This window comes from Bos mutus, chromosome 2 (genome assembly GCF_027580195.1).
Source record: "Bos mutus isolate GX-2022 chromosome 2, NWIPB_WYAK_1.1, whole genome shotgun sequence".
NCBI classification, from domain to species: domain Eukaryota; kingdom Metazoa; phylum Chordata; class Mammalia; order Artiodactyla; family Bovidae; genus Bos; species Bos mutus.
The window spans coordinates 15,814,254-15,840,679 of NC_091618.1; the positions used below are offsets into that span (position 1 = coordinate 15,814,254).

Here is a 26,426-nt window from a genome sequence, read left to right on the forward strand (position 1 = left end):
ACTGGAGTGGGTTGCCATTTCCTTCTCCAGGGGATCTTCCCAACCCAGGAATGGAACACGGGTCTCCTGCATTGCATGCAGATTCTTTACCAATTGAGCTACAAGGGAAGCCCAGCTGATCCATGGGGAGATGTCTTCTGCTTGCATCCCACCACCCACTCTCAGGTTGTCCCCTGAGGGATCCAGTGAGAATTCTATCCTGAGGGGGAGCAGGACAGCAGCTGGGAACAGAAAGGCTCTCCGACTGGTGGGGGGAGCTTCCATAGTGGTTCAGTCAGTAAAGCATCCGCTTTTAATGTAGGAAACCTGGGTTTGACCCCTGGGTTAAAGATCCTGTGGGAAACCCACTCCAGTATTCTTGCCTGGGAAATTCCACGGACAGAGGAATCTGGCGGGCTACAGGGTTGAAAGAGCTGGACACGACTTACCGACTAAATCACTACCACCACTCCTGCCCCCAAGCCCGGCACTTCGCATAAATGGAGGGTCCCTTTCTAGGAAGAAGAGTTCCCTGGACCTCCTCCCCACTTCCTGTTTTTGCCTCCGACCCCTGATGCTGGGAAAGATTGAAGGCAGGAGGAGAAAGGGACGACAGAGGATGAGATGGCTGGATGGCATCACTGACTCGATGGACATGAGTTTGAGCAAGCTGAGTTGGTGATGGTGATGAGTTGGTGATGGTGATGAGTTGGTGATGGACAGGGAAGTCTGGCATGCTGCAGCCCATGGGGTTGCAAAGAGTCAGACATGACTGAATGAATGAACTGAACTGAGCCCTTATTTAACTTATATGCAGAGTACATCATGAGAAATGCTGGACTGGAAGAAGCACAAGCTGGAATCAAGATCGCCGGGAGAAATACCAATAACCTCAGATATGCAGATGACACCACCCTTATGGCAGAAAGTGAAGAGGAACTCAAAAGCCTCTTGATGAAAGTCAAAATGGAGAGTGAAAAAGTTGGCTTAAAGCTCAACATTCAGAAAATGAAGATATGGCATCCGGTCCCATCACTTCATGGGAAATAGATGGGGAAACAGTGTCAGACTTTATTTTTGGGGTCCCCAAAATCACTGCAGATGGTGACTGCAGCCATGAAATGAAAAGATGCTTACTCCTTGGAAGGAAAGTTATGACCAACCTAGATAGCATATTGAAAAGCAGAGACATTACTTTGCCAAAAAGGTCCGTCTAGTCAAGGCTATGGTTTTTCCTGTGGTCAGGTATGGATGTGAGAGTTGGACTATAAAGAAAGCTGAGCATTGAACAATTAATGCTTTTGAACTGTGGTGTTGGAAAAGACTCTTGAGAGTCCCTTGGACTGCAAGGAGATCCAACCAGTCCATTCTAAAGGAGATCAGTCCTGGGTGTTCTTTGGAAGGACTGATGCTAAAGCTGAAACTCCAGTACTTTGGCCACCTCATGTGAAGAGTTGACTCATTGGGAAAGACTCTGATGCTGGGAGGGATTGAGGGCAGGAGGAGAAGGGGACAACAGAGGATGAGATGGCTGGATGGCATCACTGACTCGATGGACGTGAGTCTGAGTGAACTCCGGGAGTTGGTGATGGACAGGGAGGCCTGATGTCTGCGATTCATGGGGTCACAGAGTCAGACACAACTGAGCGACTGAACTGAACTGAGCCCTGTAGGGCGTGGTAGGAATGTACCCCCCTCCCCCCAGGAGCTGGGAAGCAAGAAGCAAACACAAGTTTATGTTGGTCTCTGTCTTTTGAGGGCTGCATCTAGTGGACCTCACAGGACCAAGGAGGTGACAAGCCACCAGATGACCACCTGGGCGTCAGGCAGGGAGGTAGGAGGGGTGAGCACTGGGGCTCGGGAATTTCCTGTTTTCAGAGAAGGTGAAAGCCTGGCTTCGGGGAGGGGAAAGCCCCAACTTGGTACCGCAGCTGGCCTCACCTGGCCCTGCTCACACTCCCTCAGAGCCGTCAGCATTGCTCTGTCCTGAGTAGCTCCCACCCTCACCGCCTTTGGCCTTTGCTCAATGTCAGCCCCTCATCAGCCCCTCCCTGACCTCCTGATGTGAATCACACCCCCGGTCCCCCCCAACACACACACTGTGTCCCCACCTGCTAAGGGCTTCTCATCCCACACATATACTCCCATATCACACTTGAAACAGTTTATTTGAGGGCTGCTTCCTCCCTCCCAGGTGTGCGGGGCCTGTGTCCCCATCCCCAGCTTCCCCGCTTCTCCTGGGATCCCCCAGCCTGGAAGGGGCACTGGGGCCACCCTCACAGCAGCTGAGGGACCTGGGACAAGTGTCGTCTTCTCTGTGTCGCTGTCTCCTCTCTGTAATGGTGCTGCTGGGTTCCTAGGAGGGGCCTCTGAGGATTGTATGTCCAGGGTCCCCCGGCGCTCCTGGCCCCAGACGTCTCCTTGGCCGGCGAAGTGCCCACAGAGTGGGTTCCAGGAGGACGGGAAGCCAGAGCTCCCTGAGAGCCATGCCCTCTCAGAAACCACGCCTGCTCAGAAACCACACTTCCTGGAGCCACGCCTCCCGGAAGTCACGCACCCAGAAGCTATGCCTCCTGGAAGACCCCAGTGGGGGTCTTGGTAGGTCCTGGTTCCCTGGGGGACACCTCTGGTGCCAGCCTGGTCCTCAGGCAGGGCTGTTGGGTGGGGAGAAGAGACTGGGTGGTCTGAGCCCCTGCCTTTCCTGGGGTCTGGGCAGCTCCAATAAAATCTGAGGCTACCGAGGTGGGGGCAGTGAGGACTGTGGCTCTCACAGGAAAGTCAGGGTTTCAGCTTCCAGGGTGGTTTGGGTCCACTAACGTTGGGGGTGGGGAGGAGGCCCTGAGGCCCGGGTGGGTGGGCCTCAGTGCAGGGTGGGCACCAGCAGCAGCAGTAGGGCCCCGGCCAGCAGTGCCAGTGAGGATGGGCAGGCAGCCTGGTGGGCAGTGTCCAAGGGACCGCTATGGGGGTGAGGGTGGCAGTCGGTGGTGTAGGGCTCCACGCAGGCAGCAAAGGCCATGACATGCGCCACGAAGGTCTGCTCCTGCACGCCGTGCACCAGGTGTGCCCACGGGCCTCGTGCAAACACTGCCACGTCCTCACCGGCGTGGGTCTCGCCCCATAGGGGCACTGCGGATTGCTGCTGGTACTCGGGGTCCACTGAGAGGAGGGAGGGGATTCAGGGCAAGCAGGGAGGCGGCCTCCCCCTCCCAGGAGCTCCAGAATAGGGTCTTCCCTTCCTCCCATCCGCCCCCCACCTTGCTCCCCAGGGCCCACCCACTGCACTCACTGCTCTCCTTTTCATTCACATCAGGTCGTGAGCCCATGACCAGCCGGTGCCCCGGGCCGTTGCCATAGAGAAGGGTGGTATAGGACTTGCCATCTTTGGCCTTGCCATCGGCCAGCCCTGCAGGGAAGAGGGACCCCATAATCACACTGACCCGATCCTTTGGGGTGCCTCCTGCGTGCTGAGCTCAGGCACCTCTTGTTTGTTCACTGGCTTAATCCTTACCAGAGCCAGGCAGGGCAGCTGCTATTATTAATATTACTCCACTTTGCAGACGAGGGAGCTGACTCAAGAGCACTTTGTGCAATGTAACTCAGGACAAGAACTTGCCACTCTCCCTGGCTTACCAAAAATGGAGGTCCCACGAAGTGGATAGCCACCGAAAGTGAAGACATGGGAGTGGTCGGCGGTGACAAGGGTCAGTGTGTCTGCTTCACTGGTGAGCTGGCTAGCCTTGGCGATGGCATTGTCGAACATGACCGCCTCGGTCAGTGCCCGATAAGCTATGCTTTCATGGTGACCGTGGTCAATGCGGCCTCCTGCAAGAATGTCATGTGGAAGGTGGGTGATGCAAAAGCCACCCTGAGTGCCACCCCTTTCCCTCTGATCTGCAAGGAGCTGCCACTCACCCTCCACGAAGAGGAAGAAGCCCCGAGGGTTTCTGCTCAGCACACGCACGGCTGCCTCCGTCATCTCCTCCAGAGATGGGTCCTTGATGTGGTCTCGGTGGATGTCATAGGTCATATCTCCTGGCTCAAAGAGGCCTGTGAGAAATGGGACCAGTGGCGACCTGCAAGCTGGGGATGGGGTGGGGGGACCCGTGGCACCCTTCCTGGGGAGGACAGTGGGGGTGGGTGGCGTCGTTACCCATGAGGTGTGTTACACTGGAGTCATTAGCCGCCTGAAGGAGTGCCGTGCGGTTCCACACATACTGGGCTCCCTGGGAGGGCAGAACCAGGCCTCAGCCCATAGCCCGACACGCCAGGCCCAGCCCCACTGTACCCCCCCGCACCCGTGAGCCCCCATCACCTGGTGCTTGGCCTGCCACTCCTGCACCAGGTTCCGCTTGTCCTTCCGGACTCCATTCTGTTTTGTATTGCCTGGGTATTCAGGGTCTGGGGTTCCCTCAGGAAACATGTATATTCGGCCTCCACCCAGGATCACCTGGGACCAGAGATTAAGGCAGGTGGGTTTGGGTCCTGGCTGGCCCTTTGCTCCTCTTACACAGAGCCCCTAGACTCTTTACCCACCAGGTCTGTGAGAAAGGCCTGTCCCCACTTCTAGTTCTTACATCGTGCCCCACTCCCACCCCACCCCAACCTCTGCCAACAATACTGCCTGCAAACATACGGAGACCTCCAAGGCCCCAGGGCTGTGGGTTACCTAGGACTGTCAGGTGTGTGTCCCACCCCTTCTTCCCAGCCCTGCCCCTTGCCTTTCACGTCACAACTCACGTCAATGTCCATGTTGTAGACCAGCTGTGTGGCAATGTCCTGGCAGCCCTCCCTCTTGGCCTCGGCAGGCATATTAGCATCAGAATACCAGTTTCGGTTCACCGTGTGCGCGTAGGCCCCGGCTGGGGAGGCGTGCTGCACTGTGGTGGTGGTCACCACTCCCACAGACTTCCCTGAGGGTGGCAGAGGTCACGGTGGGCCACCGAGGTCTCTGAGCCTGTCCCTGCCCAGGAAGCTGATGCCCAAGCCCACCTGCTTTCTTGGCCCGGTTCATCACAGATGTGACCTCGTTCCCATATGTCGTGTTACACTGATTAAATTGGGCGGCTGCACTTACACCGATGACCTTCATACGGGTCTTGACCCCACACAGGTAGGCAGTGGTCGTGCCTGCGCTGTCGGGCACATCTCTGTCCACGTTGTATGTCTGGGGGCAGAGACGCCTTTAGCTCTGCTGGGGTAGACATCCAGCTCCTGACCCAGGCCCTGGGCCCATCCTCACAGCCCCCAGCCCCTATCTCAGCCCCCAGCCCTCCTGGGCTTTCCCTCCTACTCTGCTCCCTAGGCCCACACCCACCCCTCTGGTGTAGACCACCCTGAGGCCACTTGGCCCTTACCTTGGACAGAGCCAGGTATGGGAACTGGTCCATGGCCAGGGGTGTCTCAGGTCCCAGCTTGCCAGCCATCTGCCCCTTTAGGATCCGAGCAGCTGTCACCGTGGAAACCCCCATCCCTGAGGGTACACTGTGTCAGGTCTGAGTCCCTGGGGCCAGCCTGGGTCAGCCGGCAGCCCAGGGCTCCAGAGTTGTGGGGGGACGGGGTGGACTGGCCTAGCGCACTCACCATCGCCCAAGAAGAGGATGACATTCTTGGCGGCTGTCTGGATGGGCTGCAGCTTCTTAGCCACATCGAGGGCCTGGGCTGCCTGGCGGTTCCAGAAGGCAGGGTCTTCCTCCTCGACTGCCCAAGGGGAGAGTGGAGGTCAGGTCAGCCTGGGGTCGCCCCTGTGAGTAGGGGTTGCCGGGAGCTGCCTGGTTACCTGGGACGAGGCCGAGGGAGAGCTGTAGCCGCAGGCCCAGCAGCAGCAGCACACAGGCCCCCTGCATGGCTGTGTGATGGTGGAGGGTCAGGATGGGACCTGGGGAGGCCGGGTCTCAGGCAAGGCTGGGACACCAGGGACCCACTGCAGCTTGGCTGCCTGGGCTTAATTCCCTGCTATAAAAGTCTCCGTGTCCCTCCCAGAGCCCCAGGTGGCCACACCCTGTTCCTTACCTGCTATGACTTTGAGCCCTGTTGCCAGAGGAACGTGGTGGGTGTGGCTGAGCCAGCAGGGGTCCTGAGAATTCAGGTCCCTCCCTCACAGGTGGTCTCTTCAGGGTGGGGTGGGGATTAGGGTGCAGTTGGCTTTGGCCTGAGGAACATTTTCAAGGTCCTGTCAGGAGCTCCTCCCATCCCTCTGCTCGCCAAGTCCTGTGGGAGAACCATCTTTTCTTCTCCTCATATGTTCTGTGGTTTTTGAAAGTCAGCTTTAGCCTGGTTTGGTTCTGAGTGCTGAGGGAGGTGGGGTTGGAAGCACGCAATGGGGCCAGAGCCTGTGTTTGCTTTCCTGTTGCCCTGAGGCCCGGAGACAGGGAGACATTGGAGTGGGCACTGGGCTGTTTGCGTGTGTGTGTGTGTGTGTGTGTGTGTGTAGGGTTTCTATAAAGGGCTAGCAGGGGCGAACCGAGAACTTACACAAGTACAAGCTGGATTAAGACAAGGCAGGGGAACCAATGATTAAATTGCCAATATCTGTTGGGTCATAGACAAACAAGGGAATTCCAGAAAAATGTCTTACTTCTGTTTCATTGACTATGCTAAAGGCTTTCACTCTGTGGATCACAACACATTGTGGAAAAATTTTAAAGTGTGGCTATACCAGGCCACCTTACCTGTTTCCCGAGAAACCTATATGCAGGACAAGAAGCAACAGTTAGAACTGGACATGGAACACCAGACTGATTCTAAACTGGGAAAGGAGTACATCAAGGCTGTACATTGTCACTCTGCCTATTTAACTTCTATGCAGAGTATATCATGCATAATGCCAGACTGGATGACTCACAAACTGGAATCGATTGCTGGGAGAAATATCAACAACCCCAGATTCGCAGATGATACCACCCTAATGGCAGACAGTAAAGAGGAATTAAAGAGCCTCTTGATGAAGGTGAAAGAGGAGAGTGAAAAAGTTAGCTTAAAACTCAGCCTTCAAAAAACTAAGATCATGGCATCCAGTCCCATCACTTCTTGGCAAATAGGCGAGGGAAAAGTGGAAACAGTGACAGATTTTATTTTCTTGGGCTTTTAAATCACTGTAGATGGCTGACTGCACCCACAAAATTAAATAATGCTAGCTCCTTGGAAGAAATGCTGTGACTAACCTGAGTGAGTGAAGTTGCTCAGTCGTGTCCGACTCTTTGCGACCCCATGTTCTGTAGCCTGCCAGGCTCCTCCATCCATGGCATTCTGCAGGCAAGAATACTGGAGTGGGTTGCCATTTCCTCCTCCAGGAGATCTTCCCAACCCAGGGATTGAACCCGGTCTCCCGCATTGTAGGCAGATGTTTTACCATCTGAGCCACCAGGGAAGTCGTGACTAACTGAGACAGCATATTAAAAAGCAGAGACATCACTTTGCCCACAAAGGTCCATCAAGTCAAAGCTATGGTTTTTCCAGTAGTTGTGTATGAATGTGAGATTTGGACCATAAAGAAAGCTGAACATCAAAGAACTGATGCTTTCTAACTGTGGTGCTGAAGAAGACTCTCGAAAGTCCCTTGAACTGTAAGGAAATCAAACCAGTCAATTCAAAGGAAATCAACCCTGAATATTCACTGGACTGACTGATGCTGAATCTGAAGCTCCAATGCTTTGGCCGCCTCTTGTGAAGAGCCAATTCGTTGGAAGAGACCTTGATGCTGGGAAAGATTGAGGAGAGGAGGAAGGGTGTAACAGAGGATGAGATGGTTGGATGCCATTACTAACTTAAAATTATTGACCTAACAGAAGCAGAAGATATTAAAAAGAGGTGGCAAGAATACACAGAAGAACTATACAAAAAAGATCTTCATGACCCAGATAACCATGATGGTGTGATCACTCACCTAGAGCTAGGCATTCTGGAATGCGAAGTCAAGTGGGCCTTAGAAAGCATCACTATGAATAAAGCTAGTGGAAGTGATGGAATTCCAGCTGAGCTATTTCAAGTCCTAAAAGACGATGCTGTGAAAGTGCTGCAGTCAATATGCCAGCAAATTTGGAAAACTCAGCAGTGGCCATGGGACTGGAAAAGGTCAGTTTTCATTCTAATCTCAAAGAAAGGTATTGCAAAAGAATGTTCAAACTACCACACAACTGCACTCATCTCACACACTAGCAAAGTAATGCTCAAAATTTTCCAAGCCAGGCTTCAACAGTACGTGAACTGAGAACTTCCAGATGTTCAAGCTGGATTTAGAAAAGGCAGAGGAACCAGAGATCAAATTGACAACATCCGTTGGATCATCAAAAAAAGCAAGAGAATTCCAGAAAAACATCTACTTCTGCTTTATTGATTATGTCAAAGCCTTTGACTGTGTGGACCACAACAAACTGTGGAAAATTCTTCAAGAGATGAGCATACCAGACCACCTGACCTGCCTCCTGAGAAATCTGTATGCAGGTCAAGAAGCAACAGTTAGAACCGCACATGGAACAACAGACTGGTTCCAAATCAAGTCTGTGTATTGTCATCCTGCTTATTTAACTTACATGCAGAGTACATCATGAGAAACACTGGGCTGGATGAAGCACAAGTTGGAATCAAGATTGCTGGAGAAATATCAATAACCTCAGATATGCAGATAACACCACTCTTATGGCAGAAAGTGAAGAGGAACTGAAGAGCCTCTTGATGAAAGTAAAAGAGGAAAGTGAGAAAGTTGGCTTAAAGCTCAACATTCAGAAAACTAAGATCATGGTATCTGGTCCCATCACTTCATGGCAAATAAATGGGGAAACAATGGAAACAGTGACAGACTTTATTTTCTTGGTCTCCAAAATTACTGCAGATGGTGACTGCAGCCATGAAATGAAAAGATGCTTGCTCCTTGGAAGAAAGGCTATGAGCAACCTAGACAGCATATTAAAAAGCAGAGACTTTACTTTGAAAACAAGGTCCATCTAATCAAAGCTATGGTTTTTCCAGTAGTCATGTATGGATATGAGAGTTGGACTATAAAGAAAGGTGAGTGCTGAAGAATTGATGCTTTTGAACTGCTGTGTTGGAGAAGACCCTTGAGAGTCCCTTGGACTGCAAGGAGATCAAGGTAGATCAATCCTAAAGGAAATCAGTTCTGAATATTCATTGGAAGGACTGATGTTGAAGCTGAAACTCCAATATTTGGCCATCTGAGAACTGACTCATTTGAAAAGACCCTGATGCTGGGAGGGATCTGGGATTTCTTTGGAAGGAATGATGCTAAAGCTGAAACTCCAGTACTTTGGCCACCTTATGTGAAGAGTTGACTCATTGGAAAAGACTCTGATGCTGGGAGGGATTGGGGGCAGGAGGAGAAGGGGACGACAGAGGATGAGATGGCTGGATGGCATCACTGACTCGATGGACATGAGTCTGGGTGAACTCTGGGAGTTGGTGATGGACAGGGAGGCCTGGCATGCTGTGATTCATGGGGTCGCAAAGAGTCGGACACAACTGAGCGACTGATCTGATCTGATCTGATGCTGGGAAAGACTGAAGTCAAGAGAAGGGGATGACAGAGGATGAGATGGTCGGATGCATCACTGACTCGATGGACATGAGTTTGAGCAAGGTCTGGGAGTTGGTGATGGACAGGGAAGCCTGGTGTGCTGCAGTCCATGGATTCGCAACAAGTTGGGCACAACTGAGTGACTGGGCTAACTGACTCAATGGATACGAGTTTGAGCAAACTCTGAGAGATAGTGAAGGACAGGGACGCCAGGTGTGCTGCGTTCCATGAGTTCACAAATATTTGGACACAACTTAGGGACTGAACAACAGCAACAACAATCCTAAATATTTGAAAGCAGGATCCTTCATGAATTCAGGTTCTTAATATCTTATGGCAGAAAGAATTCAGTGAAAGACAAAGTGATAGGTTAGTAGCGGATTCATGTAGTGAGAAACACACCTTCCAGACAGAGTGTTAACCATCTCAGAAGGTGAGCATGGACCTGAAATATGGTGTGTTTAGTTTTATGGGCTGGGTAATTTCATAGTCCAAAGAGGGGGGAGGTTTATTTATCTACTTCAGGAGCAAGGGAATGATTTCCAGGATTTGAGCCAACAGCCACTCCACTTTTTCATCTTTGATGGTTGGCCTCAGAGCTGTCAAGGTGCCTGTGGGTGTGTCTCATAGCTTGTGTATGTGTGTACATGTTACAGCGATTGTATACTGAGGCTCACGTCCTCCTGTAAGTGAACTCATCTTGGACATGTTTGCTTCTAAACAGTCTATGTCATGTCCTTGGGCTATGTCATTCTTTTCAAGTTTGTGGCCTGCCCTCTTTTCTCCTGTTTCAGTTCTACTCTGGGTAAATGTCCTGGAAAATCCATGGCACATGTGCCCCAAGAGGTATATTACAATACGTTTAGAAAGTGTTATTCACTCAGCCATGTCCGACTCTTTGCAACCCCATGGACTGTAGCCCACCAGGCTCCTCTGTTCATGGAATTCTCCAGGCCAGAATAATGCAATGGGTTGCCATTTCCTCCTCCAAGGGATCTTCCTGACCCAGGGATCAAACCCACATCTCCTACTTGGCAAGTGGATTCTTTACCACTGAGCCACCAGGGAAGCCTCCATTAGGACCCCCTTAACAAGTCTCCATCTTGCAAGGAGTCCCAGAAATCTTTCTTTTTATCGCCACCCCCCCACTTGGCCATTTTATATAAAAAGCTTTAGGGCTCTCTGATGAAGGGTTGATCCAAGGGACCCAGGACCTTTTATCAGTCTTGCACTTGATTAACCAGCTTAACTGTTGCCCTAAGCAATTTCTGGTCCATGTCAATGAAAACCATCCTTCCATGTCAAATCAGTAAACAAAAGATGTTGCAGCCTATCAACCATCACATCACAACTTTCATTAAGATGAGATGTCTGATTTTCTTTAATTATCAGTAATCTTTTTATGTTCTGCCTAGCTGGTCTTGAAACAGGAAGGAAGGGGGCAGGGGACAACTTTTAACAGAATGACATAGCCTGAGGGGACCACATAAACTGATTAGAACCAGATAGGTCCAAGACTGTAGACAGAAAAATGCAGGCCTCTGAGCATGCTATTTAAAATTCCTTCATGGGATTATTGACGGTTTCAGAACAGTATGAATCTCAGCCCATCCTCCCCCTAGAAGTCCTTGCTCTGCAGGCTCCCTTTTCCTGGAGGAGACCCTGAATTTGGACAGCATGTAGCTGAGCAGGACTCTGACAGGGTGGACTTCACCCTGAGGCTGGTCTGGGTGACTGGCCCCTGCAGCAGCCACAGAGCCACTGTCCTCATGTCCAAGACCACCAGGGGCTGGGGACCCACATTCCTAGTCCCCTTCACCTTTGGGGAAAGCTAGTTGTGCCCTGTTCTGTCCTGACCCATCTTGAAGAGCCCTCTTGGGAACTGGTCTTCAGCCCTGGTGTCCTGGTGGGGTCCCTGCCCCATATATTCAAGGGGATCCCAGGCTCCTAACCCTGCAGACCCAACACCAGACTTTGTCCCTAACATTGTTCATAGGACACGGCTTGTGGCTCATTGGGGCCTCTTTGTTGGCCCTGGTGGGGTTCTCAGCCCTCACTCGGTTACAGGCCACCCTTGAGGCACCAACCCTCAGGTTCCACTGACCGCATCCCCCCCACACTAGTATGGGGGTGTCCTTCAGTCCCTCTCTGCCCTGTGGCCCGCTGTCCTCAACAAGGGCCTGGCTCAGCCAGGCTCATGGATGCCTCCCTCCTCCCCACGCTCCCTGCCTCCTGCACAGGGTGGGGGGCTCCCACTGCAGGGGCTGTGGGGGACACACCGCCCATCCCTTGGGTCCAGCCCTCTGAGCAGCCCTGCAGTTGGGCTGCGGGCCAGCATGAGCTCACCGGGTCAGAGGAAAAGGACATGGCGCCTGGCCCCCCTCCACCCCGACCTCAGCTGGGCCTGGACCTGTGAGTCTCTGGCTGCTGCTCAGGCCAATTCACTGGGCAGCAGGCAGCTTAGATCCCCAAGCTGTGGTCCCCTGGTGCTGCAAAGCCACATCTCTCCTTGTCTACTTTGCATAAATAATAATAAAAAACCCTCCTAGCTTCCCATGGGACCAAACCATAGTGGTCACCGCTGACAGAGCTCTGAAGGCAACGACTTTCTTGTTGCTCAAGGAACTCAGGCTGGGGTGGGGGCGGAGGGGGTGCCCTGCTGCTGATGACCAGGAACTGGGACATCTGGTGAGCAGAGAAAAGACCAGAACTGGCATAGAGCTGGGTGCTCCCTACTGAGGTGGACGGTGGCTTCAATATCTGGATGGGAGGGTGGCCGTTTCCTCCCTGAAGGACCACTGAAGCTCAGTTCAGTTGCTCAGTCATGTCCGACTCTTTCTGACCCTGTGGACTGCAGCATACCAGGCCTGTCCATCACCAACTCCCGGAGCTTGCTCAAACTCATGTCCTTTGAATTGGTGATGCCATCCAACCATGTCATCCTCTGTTGTACCCTTCTCTTCCTGCCTTCAATCTTTCCAGCATCAGGGTCTTTTCAAATGAGTCAATTCTTTGCATCAGGTGACTAAAGGATTGGAGTTTCAGTTTCAGCATCAGTCCTTCCAATGAATATTCAGGACTCATTTCCTTTAAGATTGACTGGTTTGATCTGGCAGTCCAAGGGACTCTCAAGAGTCTTTTCCAACACCACTGTTCAAAAGCATCAATTCTTCAGCACTCACCTTTCTTTATAGTCCAACTCTCACATCCATACATGACCACTGGAAAAACCATAGCTTTGACTAGATGGACCTTTGTTGGCAAAGTAAAGTCTCTGCTTTTTAATATGCTGTCTAGGTTGCTCATAACTTTTCTTCCAAGAAGCAAGCATCTTTTAATTTCATGGCTTCAGTTACCATCTGCAGTGATTTTGGAGCCCCCAAAAATAAAGTCTGTCACTGTTTCCACTGTTTCCCCATCTATTTGCCATGAAGTGATGGGACCAGATACCATGATGTTCGTTTTTTGAATGGTGAGTTTTAAGCCAGCTTTTTCACTTTCCTCTTTCACCTTCATTAAGAGGGTCTTTAGTTCTTCTTTGCTTTCTGCCATAAGGGTGGTTATCTGCATATCTGAGGTTTTTGATATTTTCCCTGGCTATCTTGATTCCAGCTTGTGCTTCATCCAGCCCGGCATTTCTCATGATGTACTCTGCATATAAGTTAAATAAGCAGGGTGACAATATACAGACTTGATGTACTCCTTTCCCAATTTGGAACCAGTCTGTTGTTCCATGTGCGGTTCTAACTGTTGCTTCTTGACCTGCATACAGATTTCTCAGGAGGCAGGTCAGGTGGTCTGGTATGCCCATCTCTTGAAGAATTTTCCACAGTTTGTTGTGGTCCACACAGTCAAAGGCTTTGACATAATCAATAAAGCAGAAGTAGATGTTTTTCTGGAATTCTCTTGCTTTTTTTGATGATCCAACGGATGTTGTCAATTTGATCTCTGGTTCCTCTGCCTTTTCTAAATCCAGCTTGAACATCTGGAAGTTCTCGGTTCACGTACTGTTGAAGCCTGGCTTGGAAAATTTTGAGCATTACTTTGCTAGCGTGTGAGATGAGTGCAGTTGTGTGGTAGTTTGAACATTCTTTTGCAATACCTTTCTTTGAGATTAGAATGAAAACTGACCTTTTCCAGTCCCATGGCCACTGCTGAGTTTTCTAAATTTGCTGGCATATTGACTGCAGCACTTTCACAGCATCGTCTTTTAGGGTTTGAGAGTTTGACTGGAATTCTCTCACTCCACTAGCTTTGTTTGTAGTGATGCTTCCTAAGGCCCACTAGACTTTGCATTTCAGGATGTCTGGCTCTAGGTGAGTGATCACACCATCATGGTTATCTGGGTCATGAAGATCTTTTCTGTATAGTTCTTCTGTGTATTCTTGCCACCTCTTCTTAATATCGTCTGCTTCTGTTAGGTCCATACTGTTTCTGCCCATCTTTGCATGAAATGTTCGCTTGGTATCTCTACTTTCCTTGAGGAGATCTCTAGTCTTTCCCATTCTGTTGTTTTCCTCTATTTCTTTGCATTGATCACTGAGAAAGGCTTTCTTATCTCTCCTTGCTATTCTTTGGAACTCTACATTCAAATGGGTATATCTTTTTTTTTTCCTTTACCTTTTGCTTCTCTTTTCTCAGCTATTTGTAAGGCCTCCTCAGACAACCATTTTGCCTTTTTGGATTTCTTTTTCTTGGGGATGATCTTGATCATTGCCTCCTATAGAATGTCACCAACCTCCGTCCATATTTCTTCAGGCACTTTGTCTGTCAGATCTAATCCCTTGAATTTATTTGTCACTTCCACTGTATAATTGCAAGGGATTTGATTTAGGTCATACCTGAATGGTCTAGTGGTTTCCCCTACTTTCTTCAATTTAAGTCTGAATTTGGCAATAAAGGGTCTATGATCTGAGCTACAGTCACTCCCAGTCTTGTTTTTGCTGACTGTATAGAGCTTCTCCATCTTTGGTTGCAAAGAATATAATCAATCTGATTTCAGTGTTGACCATCTGGTGATGTCCATGCCTAGTCATCTCTTGTGTCGTTTGAAGAGGGTGTTTACTATGACCAGTGAATTCTCTTGGCAAAACTCTCTTAGCCTTTGCCCTGCTTCATTCCGTACTCCAAGGCCAAACTTGCCTGTTACCCCAGGTTATCTCTTGACTTTCTACTTTTGCATTCCAGTCCCCTATGATGCAAAGGACATCTTTTTTGGGTGTTAGTTCTAGAAGGTCTTATAGGTCTTCATAGAACTATTCAACTTCAGCTTCTTTAGCATTACTCATTGGGGCCTAGACTTGGATTACTGTGTTATTGAATGGTTTTCCTTGGAAACTAACAGAGATCATTCTGTCGTTTTTGAGATTGCACCCAAGTACTGCATTTTGGACTCTTTTGTTGACTATGATGGGTATTCCATTTCTTCTAAGGGATTCTTGCCCACAGTAGTAGATATAATGGTCATCTGAAATAAATTCACCCATTCCAGTCCATTTTAGTTCACTGATTCCTAAAATGTCAGTGTTCACTCTTGGCATCTCCTGTTTGACCATTTCTAATTTACCTTGATTCATGGACCTAACATTCCAGGTTCCTATGCAATATTGTTCTTTACAGCATCAGACTTTACTTCCATCACCAGTCACATCCACAACTGGGTGTTGTTTTCACTTTGGCTCCATCTCGTCATTCTTTCTGGAGTTATCTCTCCACTCTTCTCCAGTAGCCTATTGGGCACCTACCAACCTGGGGAGTTCATCTTTCAGTGTCATATCTTTTTGCCTTTTCATACTGTTCATGGGGTTCTCAAGGCAAGAGTACTGAAGTGGTTCGCCATTCTCTTCTCCAGTGGACCATGTTTTGTCAGAACTGTTCTCCATGACCTGGCTGTCTTGGGTGGCCCTACATGGCATGGTTCATAGTTTCATTGAGGGGCCTTTCCAGAAACACACAACTGGCTCCTGGACACTGTGCCTGGCACATTGGCATAGATTGGGCATCCCTGGTGGCGAGGGGATGTTGAGGGGATTCTGGGCTGTGGCCTGGTGTGTATGCAGGAGCAACCCTGAAGCTCTGTTCACCTGGAGGAAGCAGGCCCTGGGTCACTTTAGATCAGAGGGTGCAACTAAGAATATGACTCAGCTTCCTGCAGGTCTCTGGACCCCTAACCCCACCCCTACCGGAGACAGGAATGGGGGAGGCATCCTGAAAGGGACAATGGCTGGTCATGCAGATGCTGAGCAGGTGGGGAGACCTGTGTCTGGAAGCAGGGGGGTCACAGCCTCAGATGGGAGCATCAGCTGCAAGGTCAGGATGAAGGTCATCTCGTCTGAGGTCTCCCAAGGTTTCCAGGCAGCATCTGTGACTACCCATCAGGAAGGATCCTGTGTGGTCACCAGAGCCCCTCTGGGCTTGGTGCAGGGACCAGGGGTGGGAGAAAGGAGGAACTCCAGGAGCCAAGGATGGGCTGTGCTACAGGTCTGGCTGGGACTGAACCTGGGGTGTCCCCTAGAGCCCAGTCTGAACTCTGCAGGGAGTGATGCACCTGTAGTCATGGGGAATTGTTTGGCCTGAGTCTTGTCTGGCACCCAAGGGCTCCAGGTCTCCCATTTGGATCTCAGTGGGTTGGCTGAAGGGACATCAGGCCTCCCAGTGTGCCTACTTTGTGCCTGGTTCTCCCAGGCTTTATCTCATTCCAGCCTTGCTACAACAACCCTGGCATTCAGCCCTGGTCCTATTTAATGTCTATCTCCATGCTGGAGCCTTTATCCTGATAGAATAAAACTTGTGTTTAGTGAAGGACAAGACAATCTATATCTCAGCTGGTAAAGAATCCATCTGCAATGCAGGAGGCCCCAGTTCAATTCCTGGGTCAGGAAGATCCGCTGGAGAAGGGATAGGCTACCCACTCCAGTATTCTTGGGCTTCCTTTGTGGCTCAGCTGGTAAAGAATATGCCTGCAATGCGGGAGACCTGGGTTTGATCCCTGGGTTGAGAAGATCCCCTGGAGAAGGGAATGGCTGCCCACTCCAGTATTCTGGCCTGGAGAATTCCATGGACTGTATAGTCCAAATTCCATGGACTGTATAGTCCATGGGGTCACAAAGAGTCCAACAGGACTGGGTGACTTTCACTTTCACTCTTCAAGACAATCTAAGCATAATGCACTCCCTGCTGTAGTGGGCCCTCTCCAAACTTCAGCTTGCACCTGCATTATACATAAAGCTGACCTTCTCGAAGCTGTGAGCACCTGCTCTTTGCCTGCTCTATCATGAAGATCAGTGTTGTTTTTTATTTTTTCTGACACCAGTAACTCCTTTAATGTTCCATTTCTTTCCCAATCACATAAGGAGTCCTGGGACCTGTTGCTCACTTTGTATGTGCTTGTCTGGACTCTGTATTTTTAGGTGAATTTTGTGTAGAATATGACTGTCTCCTTTTTAATGTACGATCCCTTTATTTCAAAAATGTGTAGGAGCATTCTTTGGAGCTTTCTGAAAGACTTCCTACTGGGTTATAATCTTCACTTGGGTGATATAAAATTCTCTGCTTTAGGACTTCCCTGGCAGTCCAGTAGTGAGACAGTCATTTCTAGGTAGGTTGATAAGAAGTCCAGGGTCCCCAAAGAGGAGAAAGGGGCCCAGAGCCCTTGAGAAGGAGAAAGGGGTCTGGGGCTCTCAAGGAGAAAAGGACAAAGATTTTTTTTTTCCTACATTGCTTTGTCTTAGTCAATATAACAAAGTATCTTGCTCCAGGACATGTTTCTCCCTAACATGAACCTTCTGACTAATCTTGTTATCTTAAGACTTATATTGTGGGAGTGTATCTGATTAAGACCTCCCTATTGCTAGTTCTAATCTTGTTAATTTCAGATGTATGTTGTAAAAGTATATATGGCCTTGATAAGACTAGCTAGGGGGGCACTCTCCAAGCCCCTTCTGATGTCTATGTCAGAAGCTTTCTCTGTTCCTTTAATAAAACTCTGCTATACAAAAGCTCTTGGGTGATCAAGCCTGGTCCCTGGTCCTGAAGCGAAATCTTCTTCAGAGATCACAAATCTGTCACTGTTCACCATAAGCTATAAGTAGTTAGGACTCTGTACTTCTGGAAGCTTCGGTCACCTGCTGTATCTGGAAGATCAGGGTTTCTTGTTATCTTTTCTGACACAAGTGATGTAACTCCTTTAATGTTACCTTTCTGTCCAAATCCCATAAGGAGTCCTGGGACCTGTTGTTCAGTTTGTATGTGCTTATCTGAACCCTGTATCTTATATGAACTTTGTATAATATGTGAGTGTGCCATTTTAATGTATGATCTTTTATCTCACAAATGTGTATGGACAGTCCTTGGAGTTTTTTAAGATTCTCTCCCAAGTTATAATTTTCATGGGTTAAATAAAATTCTCTATCTCTTTAGATCATCACTGATTAGTTTTTTATCAACAACGGTCTCAACTGGGCACCCACCCTCAAGCATGGTTCTCAGGTGTCCTGGGGAAGAGAATACGGATGCTACAGGCAGAGAGCCGACACAGCATCTCCTCCCCGTTTGCTCACTTCTGGTGGATTGGGACAGAGTAGGGTTGAGTGTGTTGAGCTAAGAAAGTTTATAGACTATATGATCTATTGTAGTGTTAAACGAATGAATCTTCCCAAACAATCAAGTGGCTTACCAAAAATTCCTGTAAAGAAACTGTAATACAAATAATACCTATAATCCAGACCAGGGGAACAGCCACAGAAGTGGCAGCCACTTCCTCCCTCCTGAAACATACTCATCACCCACGGTACAGAGCTGACACAAGTCAGCCCCAGACATAAAACATTAAACAAAACCAAACTGTTTGAAGCACCCCCACCTCCATTGTCATTGGTGAAGCTGCCCTGGGTGCCTGGAGGTCTTCATCAATAACAACACAAAACTGGGTTTCCCTGGTGATGCAATGGGTAAGAATTCCCCTGTCAATGCAGGGGACACTGGTTTGATCCCTGGTCCTGGAAGATTCCATATGCTGTGGGGCAACTAAGCCCGTGTGCCACAACTACTGGGCCTGCCTCTAGAGCCCATGACTTGCAACCACTGAGGCCCACATGCCTCGAGCCTCTGCTCCAGAGCAAGAGAGGCCGATGCGATGAGAAGCCGGTGCAGCACCACTAGAGAGCGTTTCCTGCGCAACACAGCTAGAGTGAGCCCCCATAAAGCACGAAGACCCTATGCAGCTGAAAATAAATACATATTTTTAAAAAAGTAACAGCATGTACAAAAAAGGTCTTAATGACCCAGATGACCACGATGGTGTGATCACTCACCGAGTGCCAGATATCCTGGAATGTGAAGTCAAGTGGGCCTTAGGAAGCATTACTATGAACAAAGCTGATGAAGCTGATGGAATTCCAGCTGAGTTAATTCAAATCCTAAAAGACAATGCTGTGAAAGTGCTACACTCAATAGGCCAGCAAATATGGAAAACTCAGCAGTGGCCACAGCACTGGAAAAGATCAGTTTTCATTCCAATCCCTAAGAAGGGCAATGCCAAAGAATGCTCAAATTACCGCACAATTGCACTCAGCTCACATGCTAGCAAGGTAATGTTCAAAATTCTTCAAGCCCTAACAGTACTTCCAGATGTACACGCTGGATTTAGAAAAGGCAGAGGAAGCAGAGATCAAATTGCCAACATCCATTCAGTTTAGTTCAGTTCAGTTGCTCAGTTGTGTCCGACTCTTTGTGACCCCATGAACCGAAGCACGCCAGGCCTCCCTGTCCATCACCAACTCCCAGAGTCTACCCAAACCCATGTTCATTGAGTCGGTGAGGCCATCCAACCATCTCATCCATTGGATGATTGAAAAAGCAAGAGAGTTCCAGAAAAACATCTACTTCTGCTTTATTGACTATGCCAAATTCTTTGACTGTGTGGATCACAACAAACTGTGGAAAATTCTTCAAGAGATGGGAATACCAGACCACCTGACCTGCCTCCTGAGAAATCTGTATGCAGGTCAAGAAGCAACAGTTAGAAGTGGACACGGAACAACAGATTGGTTCCAAATTGGAAAAGGAGTACATCAAGGCAGTATATTGTCACCCTGCTTATTTAACTTTTATGCAGAGTATATCATGTGAAATGCTGGGCTAGATGATGCTCAAGCTGGAATCAAGATTCAGTCAGTTCAGTCGCTCAGTCATGTCTGACTCTTTCCAACCCCATGGACCGCAGCATGCTAGGCCTTCCTGTCCATCACGAACTCCCAGAATTTACTCAAACTCAAGTTCATTGAATTGGTGATGACATCCAACCATTTCATCCTCTGTCGTCTCTTTCTCCTCCCGCCTTCAATTTTTCCCAGCATCAGGGTCTTTTCAAATGAGTCAGTTCTTTGGATCAGGTGGCCAAATATTGGAGTTTCAGCTTCAGCATCAGTACTTCCAATGAATATTCAGGACTCATTTCCTTTAGAATGGACTGGTTGCATCTCCTTGCAGTCCAAGGGACTCTCAAGAGTCTTCTCCAACACCACAGTTCAAAAGCATCAGTTCTTCGGTGCTCACCTTTCTTTATAGTCCAACTCTCACATCCATACGTGACTACTGGAAAAACCATAGCTTTGACTAGATGGACCTTTGTAGGCAAAGTAATGTCTCTGCTTTTTAATATGGTGTCTAGGTTGTTCATAACTTTTCTTCCAAGAAGCAAGCATCTTTTAATTTCATGGTGCAGTCACCATCTGCAGTGATTTTGGAGCCCCCCAAAATAAAGTCTGTCACTGTTTCCATTGCTTCCCTACCTATTTGCCATTATGGGACCAGATGCCATGGTCTTAGTTTTCTGAAGGTTGAATTTTAAGCCAACTTTTTCACTCTCCTCTTTCATTTTCATCAAGAGGCTCTTTAGTTCTTCTTCACTTTCTGCCATAAGGGTGGTATCATCTGCATAGCTGAGGTTATTGATATTTCTCCAGCAATCTTGATTCCAGGTTGTGCTTCATCCAGCCCAGTGTTTCTCATGATGTACTCTGCATGTAAGTTAAATAAGCAGGGTGACAATATACAGCCTTGACGTACTCCTTTTCCTATTTGGAACCAGTCTGTTGTTCCATGTCCAGTTCTAACTGTTGCTTGCTGACCTGCATAGATTTCTGTAATAAAAATCTGTATAGATTTCTCAGGAGGCAGGTAAGGTGGTCTGGTATTCCCATCTCTTGAAGAATTTTACACAGTTTGTTGTGATCCACATAGTCAAAAGGCTTTGGCATAGTCAATAAAACAAAAGTAGATGTTTTTCTGGAACTCTCTTGCTTTTTTGATGATCCAACAGATGTTGACAATTTGATCTCTGGTTCCTCTGCCTTTACTAAATCCAGCTTGAACATCTGGGAGTTCATGGTTCACATACTGTTGAAGCCTGGCTTGGAGAATTTTGAACATTACTTTGCTAGCATGTGAGATGAGTGCAATTGTGCAGTAGTTTGAGCATTCTTTGGCATTGCCTTTCTTTGGGATTGGAATGAAAACTGACCTTTGCCAGTTCTGTGGCCACTGCTGAGTTTTCCAAATTTGCTGGCACATTGACTGCAGCACTGTCACAGAATCTTTTAGGATTTGAAATAGCTCAACTGGAATTCCATCACCTCCACTAGCTTTGTTCGTAATGATGCTTCCTAAGGCCCACTTGACTTCATATTCCATGCTGCCTGGCTCTAGGTGAGTGATCACACCATCGTGATTATCTGGGTCATGAAGATCTTTTTTGTACAGTTCTTCTGTGTATTCTTGCCACTTCTTTTAATATCTTCTGCTCCTGTTAGGTCCATCCCATTTCTGTCCTTTATTGTGCCCATCTTTGCATGATATGCTCCCTTGGTATCTCTAATTTTCTGAAGAGATCTGTAGTCTTTCCCATTCTATTGTTTCCCTCTATTTCTTTGCATTGATCGCTGAGGAAGGCTTTCTTATCTCTTCGTGCTTTTCTTTGGAACTTTGCATTCAAATGGATGTCTTTCCTTTTCTCCTTTGCCTTTAGCTTCTTTTCTCATCTATTTGTAAGGCCTCCTCAGACAACCATTTTGCCTTTTTTGCATTTCTTTTTCTTGGGGATGGTCTTGATCCTTTCCTCCTGTACAATGTCACAAACCTCTGTCCATAGTTCTTCAGGCACTCTATCAGATCTAATCCCATGAATTATTTCTCACTTCCACTGTATAATCATAAGGGATTTGATTTAGGTCATACCTGAATTGTCTAGTGGTTTTCCCTACTTTCTTCAATTTAAGTCTGAATTCTGCAATAAAGAATTCATGATCTGAGCCACTGTCAGTTCCCAGTCTTGTTTTTTACTAACTGTATAGAGCTTCTCCATCTTTGGTTGCAAAGAATATAATTAATCTGATTTTGGTATTGACCATCTGGTGATGTCCATGTGTAGAGTCTTCTCTTGTGTTGTTGGAAGAGGGTGTTTGCTATGACCAGTGCGTTCTCTTGGCAAAACTCTATTAGCCTTTGCCCTGCTTCATTCTGTACTCCAAGGCCAAATTTGCCTGTTACTAAAGGAGAAGGCAATGGCACCCTACTCCAGTACTCTTGCCTGAAAATCCTATGGATGGAGGAGCCTGGTAGGCTGCAGTCCATGGGGTTGCTAAGAGTCGGATATGACTGGGCGACTTCGCTTTCCCTCTTCACTTTCATGCACTGGAGAAGGAAATGGCAACCCACTCCAGTGTTCTTGCCTGGAGAATCCCAGGGACCGGGGAGCCTTGTGGGCTGCCATCTATGGGGTCGCACAGAGTCCAACACGACTGAAGTGACTTAGCAGCAGCAGCCAGGTATTTCTTGACTTCCTACTTTTGCATTCATCAAGATTACAAGGAGAAATATCAATAACTTGATATGTGCAGACGATAGTACTCTAATGGCAGAAAGTGAAGAAGAACTAAAGAGCCTCTTGATGAAAGTGAAAGAGGAAAGTGAAAGAGTTGGCTTAAAGCTCAACATTCAGAAACTAAGATCATGGTATGTGGTTCCATCACTTCATGGCAAATAGATGGGGAAAAAATGGAAACAGTGACAGATTTTATTTTCCTGAGCTCCAAAATCACTGCAGACAGTGATTGCAGCCATGAAATTAAAGTCTGATTTTCTTCTTTCTTGGAAGAAAAGCTATGACAAACCTAGACAGCCTCTTAAAAATCAGAGATATCACTTTGCCGACAAAGATCCATCTAGTCAAAGCTATGGTTTTTCAGTGGTCATGTACAGATGTGAGAGTTGGACCATAAAGAAGGCTGAGTACCAAAGAATTTGTGCTTTCGAACTATGGTGCTGGAGAAAACTCTTGAGAGTCCCTTGGACTGCAAGGAGATGAAACCAGTCAATCCTAAAGTAAATCAGCCCTGAATATTCACTAGAAGGACTGATGCTGAAGCTAAAGCTCCAATACTTTGGCCGCTTATGTGAACAGGCAACTCATTGGAAAAGACCCTGATGAGGGAAAGATTGAGAGCAGGAGGAGAAGGGGGCGATAGAGGATGAGTTGGTTGGATGGCATCATTGACTCAATGGACATCTGTCTGAGCAAACTCCAGGACATAGTGAGCGACAGGAGGCCTGGTGTGCTGCAGTCCATTGGGTTGCAAAGAGTCAGACATGACTGAGTGACTCAACAACAACAACAACTGGAAGAAGCCCTCCTGGTTAGCAACTAAGCTTTCAGAACATGAGACAGCCCCCCATAGTGTTTTCCCAGTGGAGTTTAAAGTGATACATAGTTCCATCTAGTACTTTATGACTTTTCCCTAAGCAATGATAAATATTTGGAAGGCTCTTTTAAAGGTTCTTCCATAATACCATAAGACATAAAACACCTACCACCAGGCAGACATTTATTCTTTCTGCTGCAGTAAAAATGGCAGAAACAATGAACAGAAAATGATCTGTCACAAAACTAAAAGGCATTTCTTCATCCACAAATGTCTTTGGAAGATGTAGAGAAAACATTGCTGTAGATCGAAACAAAAGTCTTAGAGCAGATTATTCAGTGTGGGAGGTTTGCTATATAGTCAGTTGGCTGAAAGCAGAGGTGTTTCTACATATCTCAGTGTAAGGTATTTGCTGGATGAAATACATAATAATGTATATTTAAATGATAAAATATACTAATTTTTTTGTGAGTGAACCACTAAAGGAAAGATCTAGCAGGGAAAATATGTTTCTAACATTTAATTTCTTATTTATTTAATGAAAGCAATGTAATGTGGGGAGAACGCTGTCAGTGCACCCCTGATGTAATAGCTACTTCACAGGATGTGATGATAAAGGATTCTGGATGATAAGAGCTGCAGACACAGCAGAACCTGCCCAGCTCACTCACTGGTCCATCCACAGTCAACCATTGCAGGGAAGATCCAGAAACCTTGAGGATACATAACAAGCTGTAGGAGCCGTAAGTGTCGCTAACTTTCTTTTTTTTTTTTTTTTTCTCCGCGACCCCATGGACTGCAGCCTACCAGACTCCTCCGCCCATGAGATTTTTCCAGGCAAGAGTACTGGAGTGGGTTGCCATTGCCTTCTCCTAGATAGGTTTTATAAGTCCCATGAACAACAGCAACTGTCACTTCTTTTTCTTTTAGCTCTACCTTGCTGGGCTGATAAGAGAACTGAACCGCAAGTCAAGAGCCTAGGGTCTTGGTTCTGACTTTTTGACCAGTAGATGTTTAGCCCTACACAAACCACTTCATTTCTTACTGCCTCAGTTGCCTCACTTGTAAACTGATGGGATAATTAGATCAACCACTAAAGTAATTTCCAGCTGTAAAACTCCACCATTCTGCGATATCCTCAATGGTCTTCAGTTGGGTTCAAGGTCTTTCTTAGAGCCTATTATTACTGTGATATGTACAATCTACTTCAAAAATTCACAGATCAATAATTCATCCATTTCCAAAATTATGAGTATACCAATTCTTTACTTATAGAAAAAGATTCATTTCTAGTATTTCAAAACACAAACCATTCCTAACTGTGCAAACAAAAAAGTACACTCAAGAAGTAAAGATCTAATTAGTTCTACTATTAACAACCTGGAGCATTAGGAAAAAGCACATGCTAACATGGACCTTTTGGATTAGTTTTTTTTTTTTTTTGGAATGGAATCATATATCCAAGTTCCTATCTATCAAGTCAAAGTATTAAGTCATATTGATCACTCTTGCTAGGGTAAAAAGCCTATCTCTGATTGCACACCTGGCCTTCTACAATTCAAATGTTCCTTTTTATGGTATTTCAGAATATGTGAAGTATGCACAAAATTGATAGTTTGATATTCTAATTTGCATATCAAAATAAAGCTTTTTATTTACTTCTTTGATGGCAATTGCATCATCTGAAATCAGTAATAAAATTTTAGGGCTTGAAAGTGGTTTTGATAATCTGAATTCTTTTTTTTTTTTTTTTTTTGGGTATGTATCCTTTTAAATTGGTGGTTTTGCTTTTTTCGGATATATACCCAGTAGTGGAATTAATGGATCATGTTGTAGTTTTTATTTTTAGTTTTCCTTTTTTTTTTTTTTTTATGAATTAGGACAGTTGTTTGAGAAACTGAAAGTTATAAGCTAGGGGTTCTCAATCTTGGCTGCACATAGGATGAGCTGGGTGCTTTAAATCAGGGGTCATTGAACTGTGACCTGCAAATCCAAAGCCAAATCCAGCCCACCACCTGTTTCTGTATGGCCCACAAGCTAAGAAAGGTGTTCACATTTTTAAATGTTTTGAAAAAGTGAAAAGACTATTTTATTATTTTTTTTTCTTCTAATTGCAAAGTTTTACAGGTCTGTCTTCATAATTAGTATCTATGAATAGAAATTAAAGAGAGGTGGGTTGGGTTCATTTCAAGGATTAATGCATTCTACATGATATAATGTATATGAAAAGTGGAAAGCACAGCAAATGTAGATTCTCTTAACAGCAGATGGTGGCATACATGTTGGGATATGATCTTTTTTTTTTTTAATTTTTCAGCACTTTATTTATTTATTTTTTATTTGATAAATTTAACGCCTTTTATTGCCATACCTCATTTTACTGTGCTTTGCTTTAGTGAGCTTTATAGATACATGTTTTTTTTTTTTCCTTGTTAATTTTCTGTTTAGTTGATCTATCCATAGGTGTGAGTGGGGTATTAAAGTCTCCCACTATTATTGTGTTATTGTTAATTTCTCCTTTCATACTTTTTAGGATTTGTCTTACATACTGCGGTGCTCCCATGTTGGGTGGATATATATTTATAATTGTTATATCTTCTTCTTGGATTGATCCTTTGATCATTATGTAGTGACCTTCTTTGTCTCTTTTCACAGCCTTTGTTTTAAAGTCTAATTTATCTGATACGAGTATTGTCACTCCTGCTTTCTTTTGGTCCCAATTTGCATGGAAAATCCTTTTCCAGCCCTTCACTTTCAGTCTGTATGTGTCCCCTGTTTTGAGGTGGGTCTCTTGTAGACAACATATGTAAGGGTCTTGTTTTTGTATCCATTCAGCCAGTCTTTGTCTTTTGGTTGGGGCATTCAACCCATTTACGTTTAAGGTAATTACTAATAAGTATGATCCCGTTGCCATTTACTTTATTGTTTTGGGTTCGAGTTTATACACCATTTTTGTGTTTCCTGTCTAGAGAATATCCTTTAGTATTTGTTGGAGAGCTGGTTTGGTGGTGCAGAATTCTCTCAGCTTTTGCTTGTCTGAAAAGCTTTTGATTTCTCCTTCATACTTGAATGAGATCCTTGCTGGGTACAATAATCTGGGCTGTAGGTTATTTTCTTTCATCATTTTAAGTATGTCTTGCCATTCCCTCCTGGCTTGAAGAGTTTCTATTGAAAGATCAGCTGTTATCCTTATGGGAATTCCCTTGTGTGTTATTTGTTTTTTT

General features: G+C 46.7%; 1 protein-coding gene across 2 annotated transcripts; it reads right to left on the reverse strand.

Annotated features, from left to right (window-relative positions):
* Positions 1 to 2,158: 2,158 nt before the first annotated feature.
* LOC102280102 (intestinal-type alkaline phosphatase) lies at positions 2,159 to 6,217 on the reverse strand. Of its 2 annotated transcripts, none has more exons than XM_070379735.1 (11): positions 5,989 to 6,217; positions 5,560 to 5,676; positions 5,334 to 5,449; positions 4,969 to 5,143; positions 4,717 to 4,889; positions 4,292 to 4,426; positions 4,130 to 4,202; positions 3,892 to 4,026; positions 3,610 to 3,801; positions 3,266 to 3,382; positions 2,159 to 3,135 (listed from the first exon to the last, which is right to left on the reverse strand). In XM_070379735.1, exons 3-11 carry the CDS (start codon positions 5,445 to 5,447, stop codon positions 2,840 to 2,842), a joined length of 1,410 nt encoding a protein of 469 aa, XP_070235836.1. In that variant the 5' UTR covers positions 5,448 to 5,449; positions 5,560 to 5,676; positions 5,989 to 6,217; the 3' UTR covers positions 2,159 to 2,839. The 2 variants fall into 2 exon arrangements, with proteins under 2 accessions (XP_070235836.1, XP_005911187.2); XM_005911125.2 differs by lacking the exon at positions 5,989 to 6,217 and adding an exon at positions 5,756 to 5,942.
* Between the last annotated feature and the right edge of the window lie 20,209 nt (positions 6,218 to 26,426).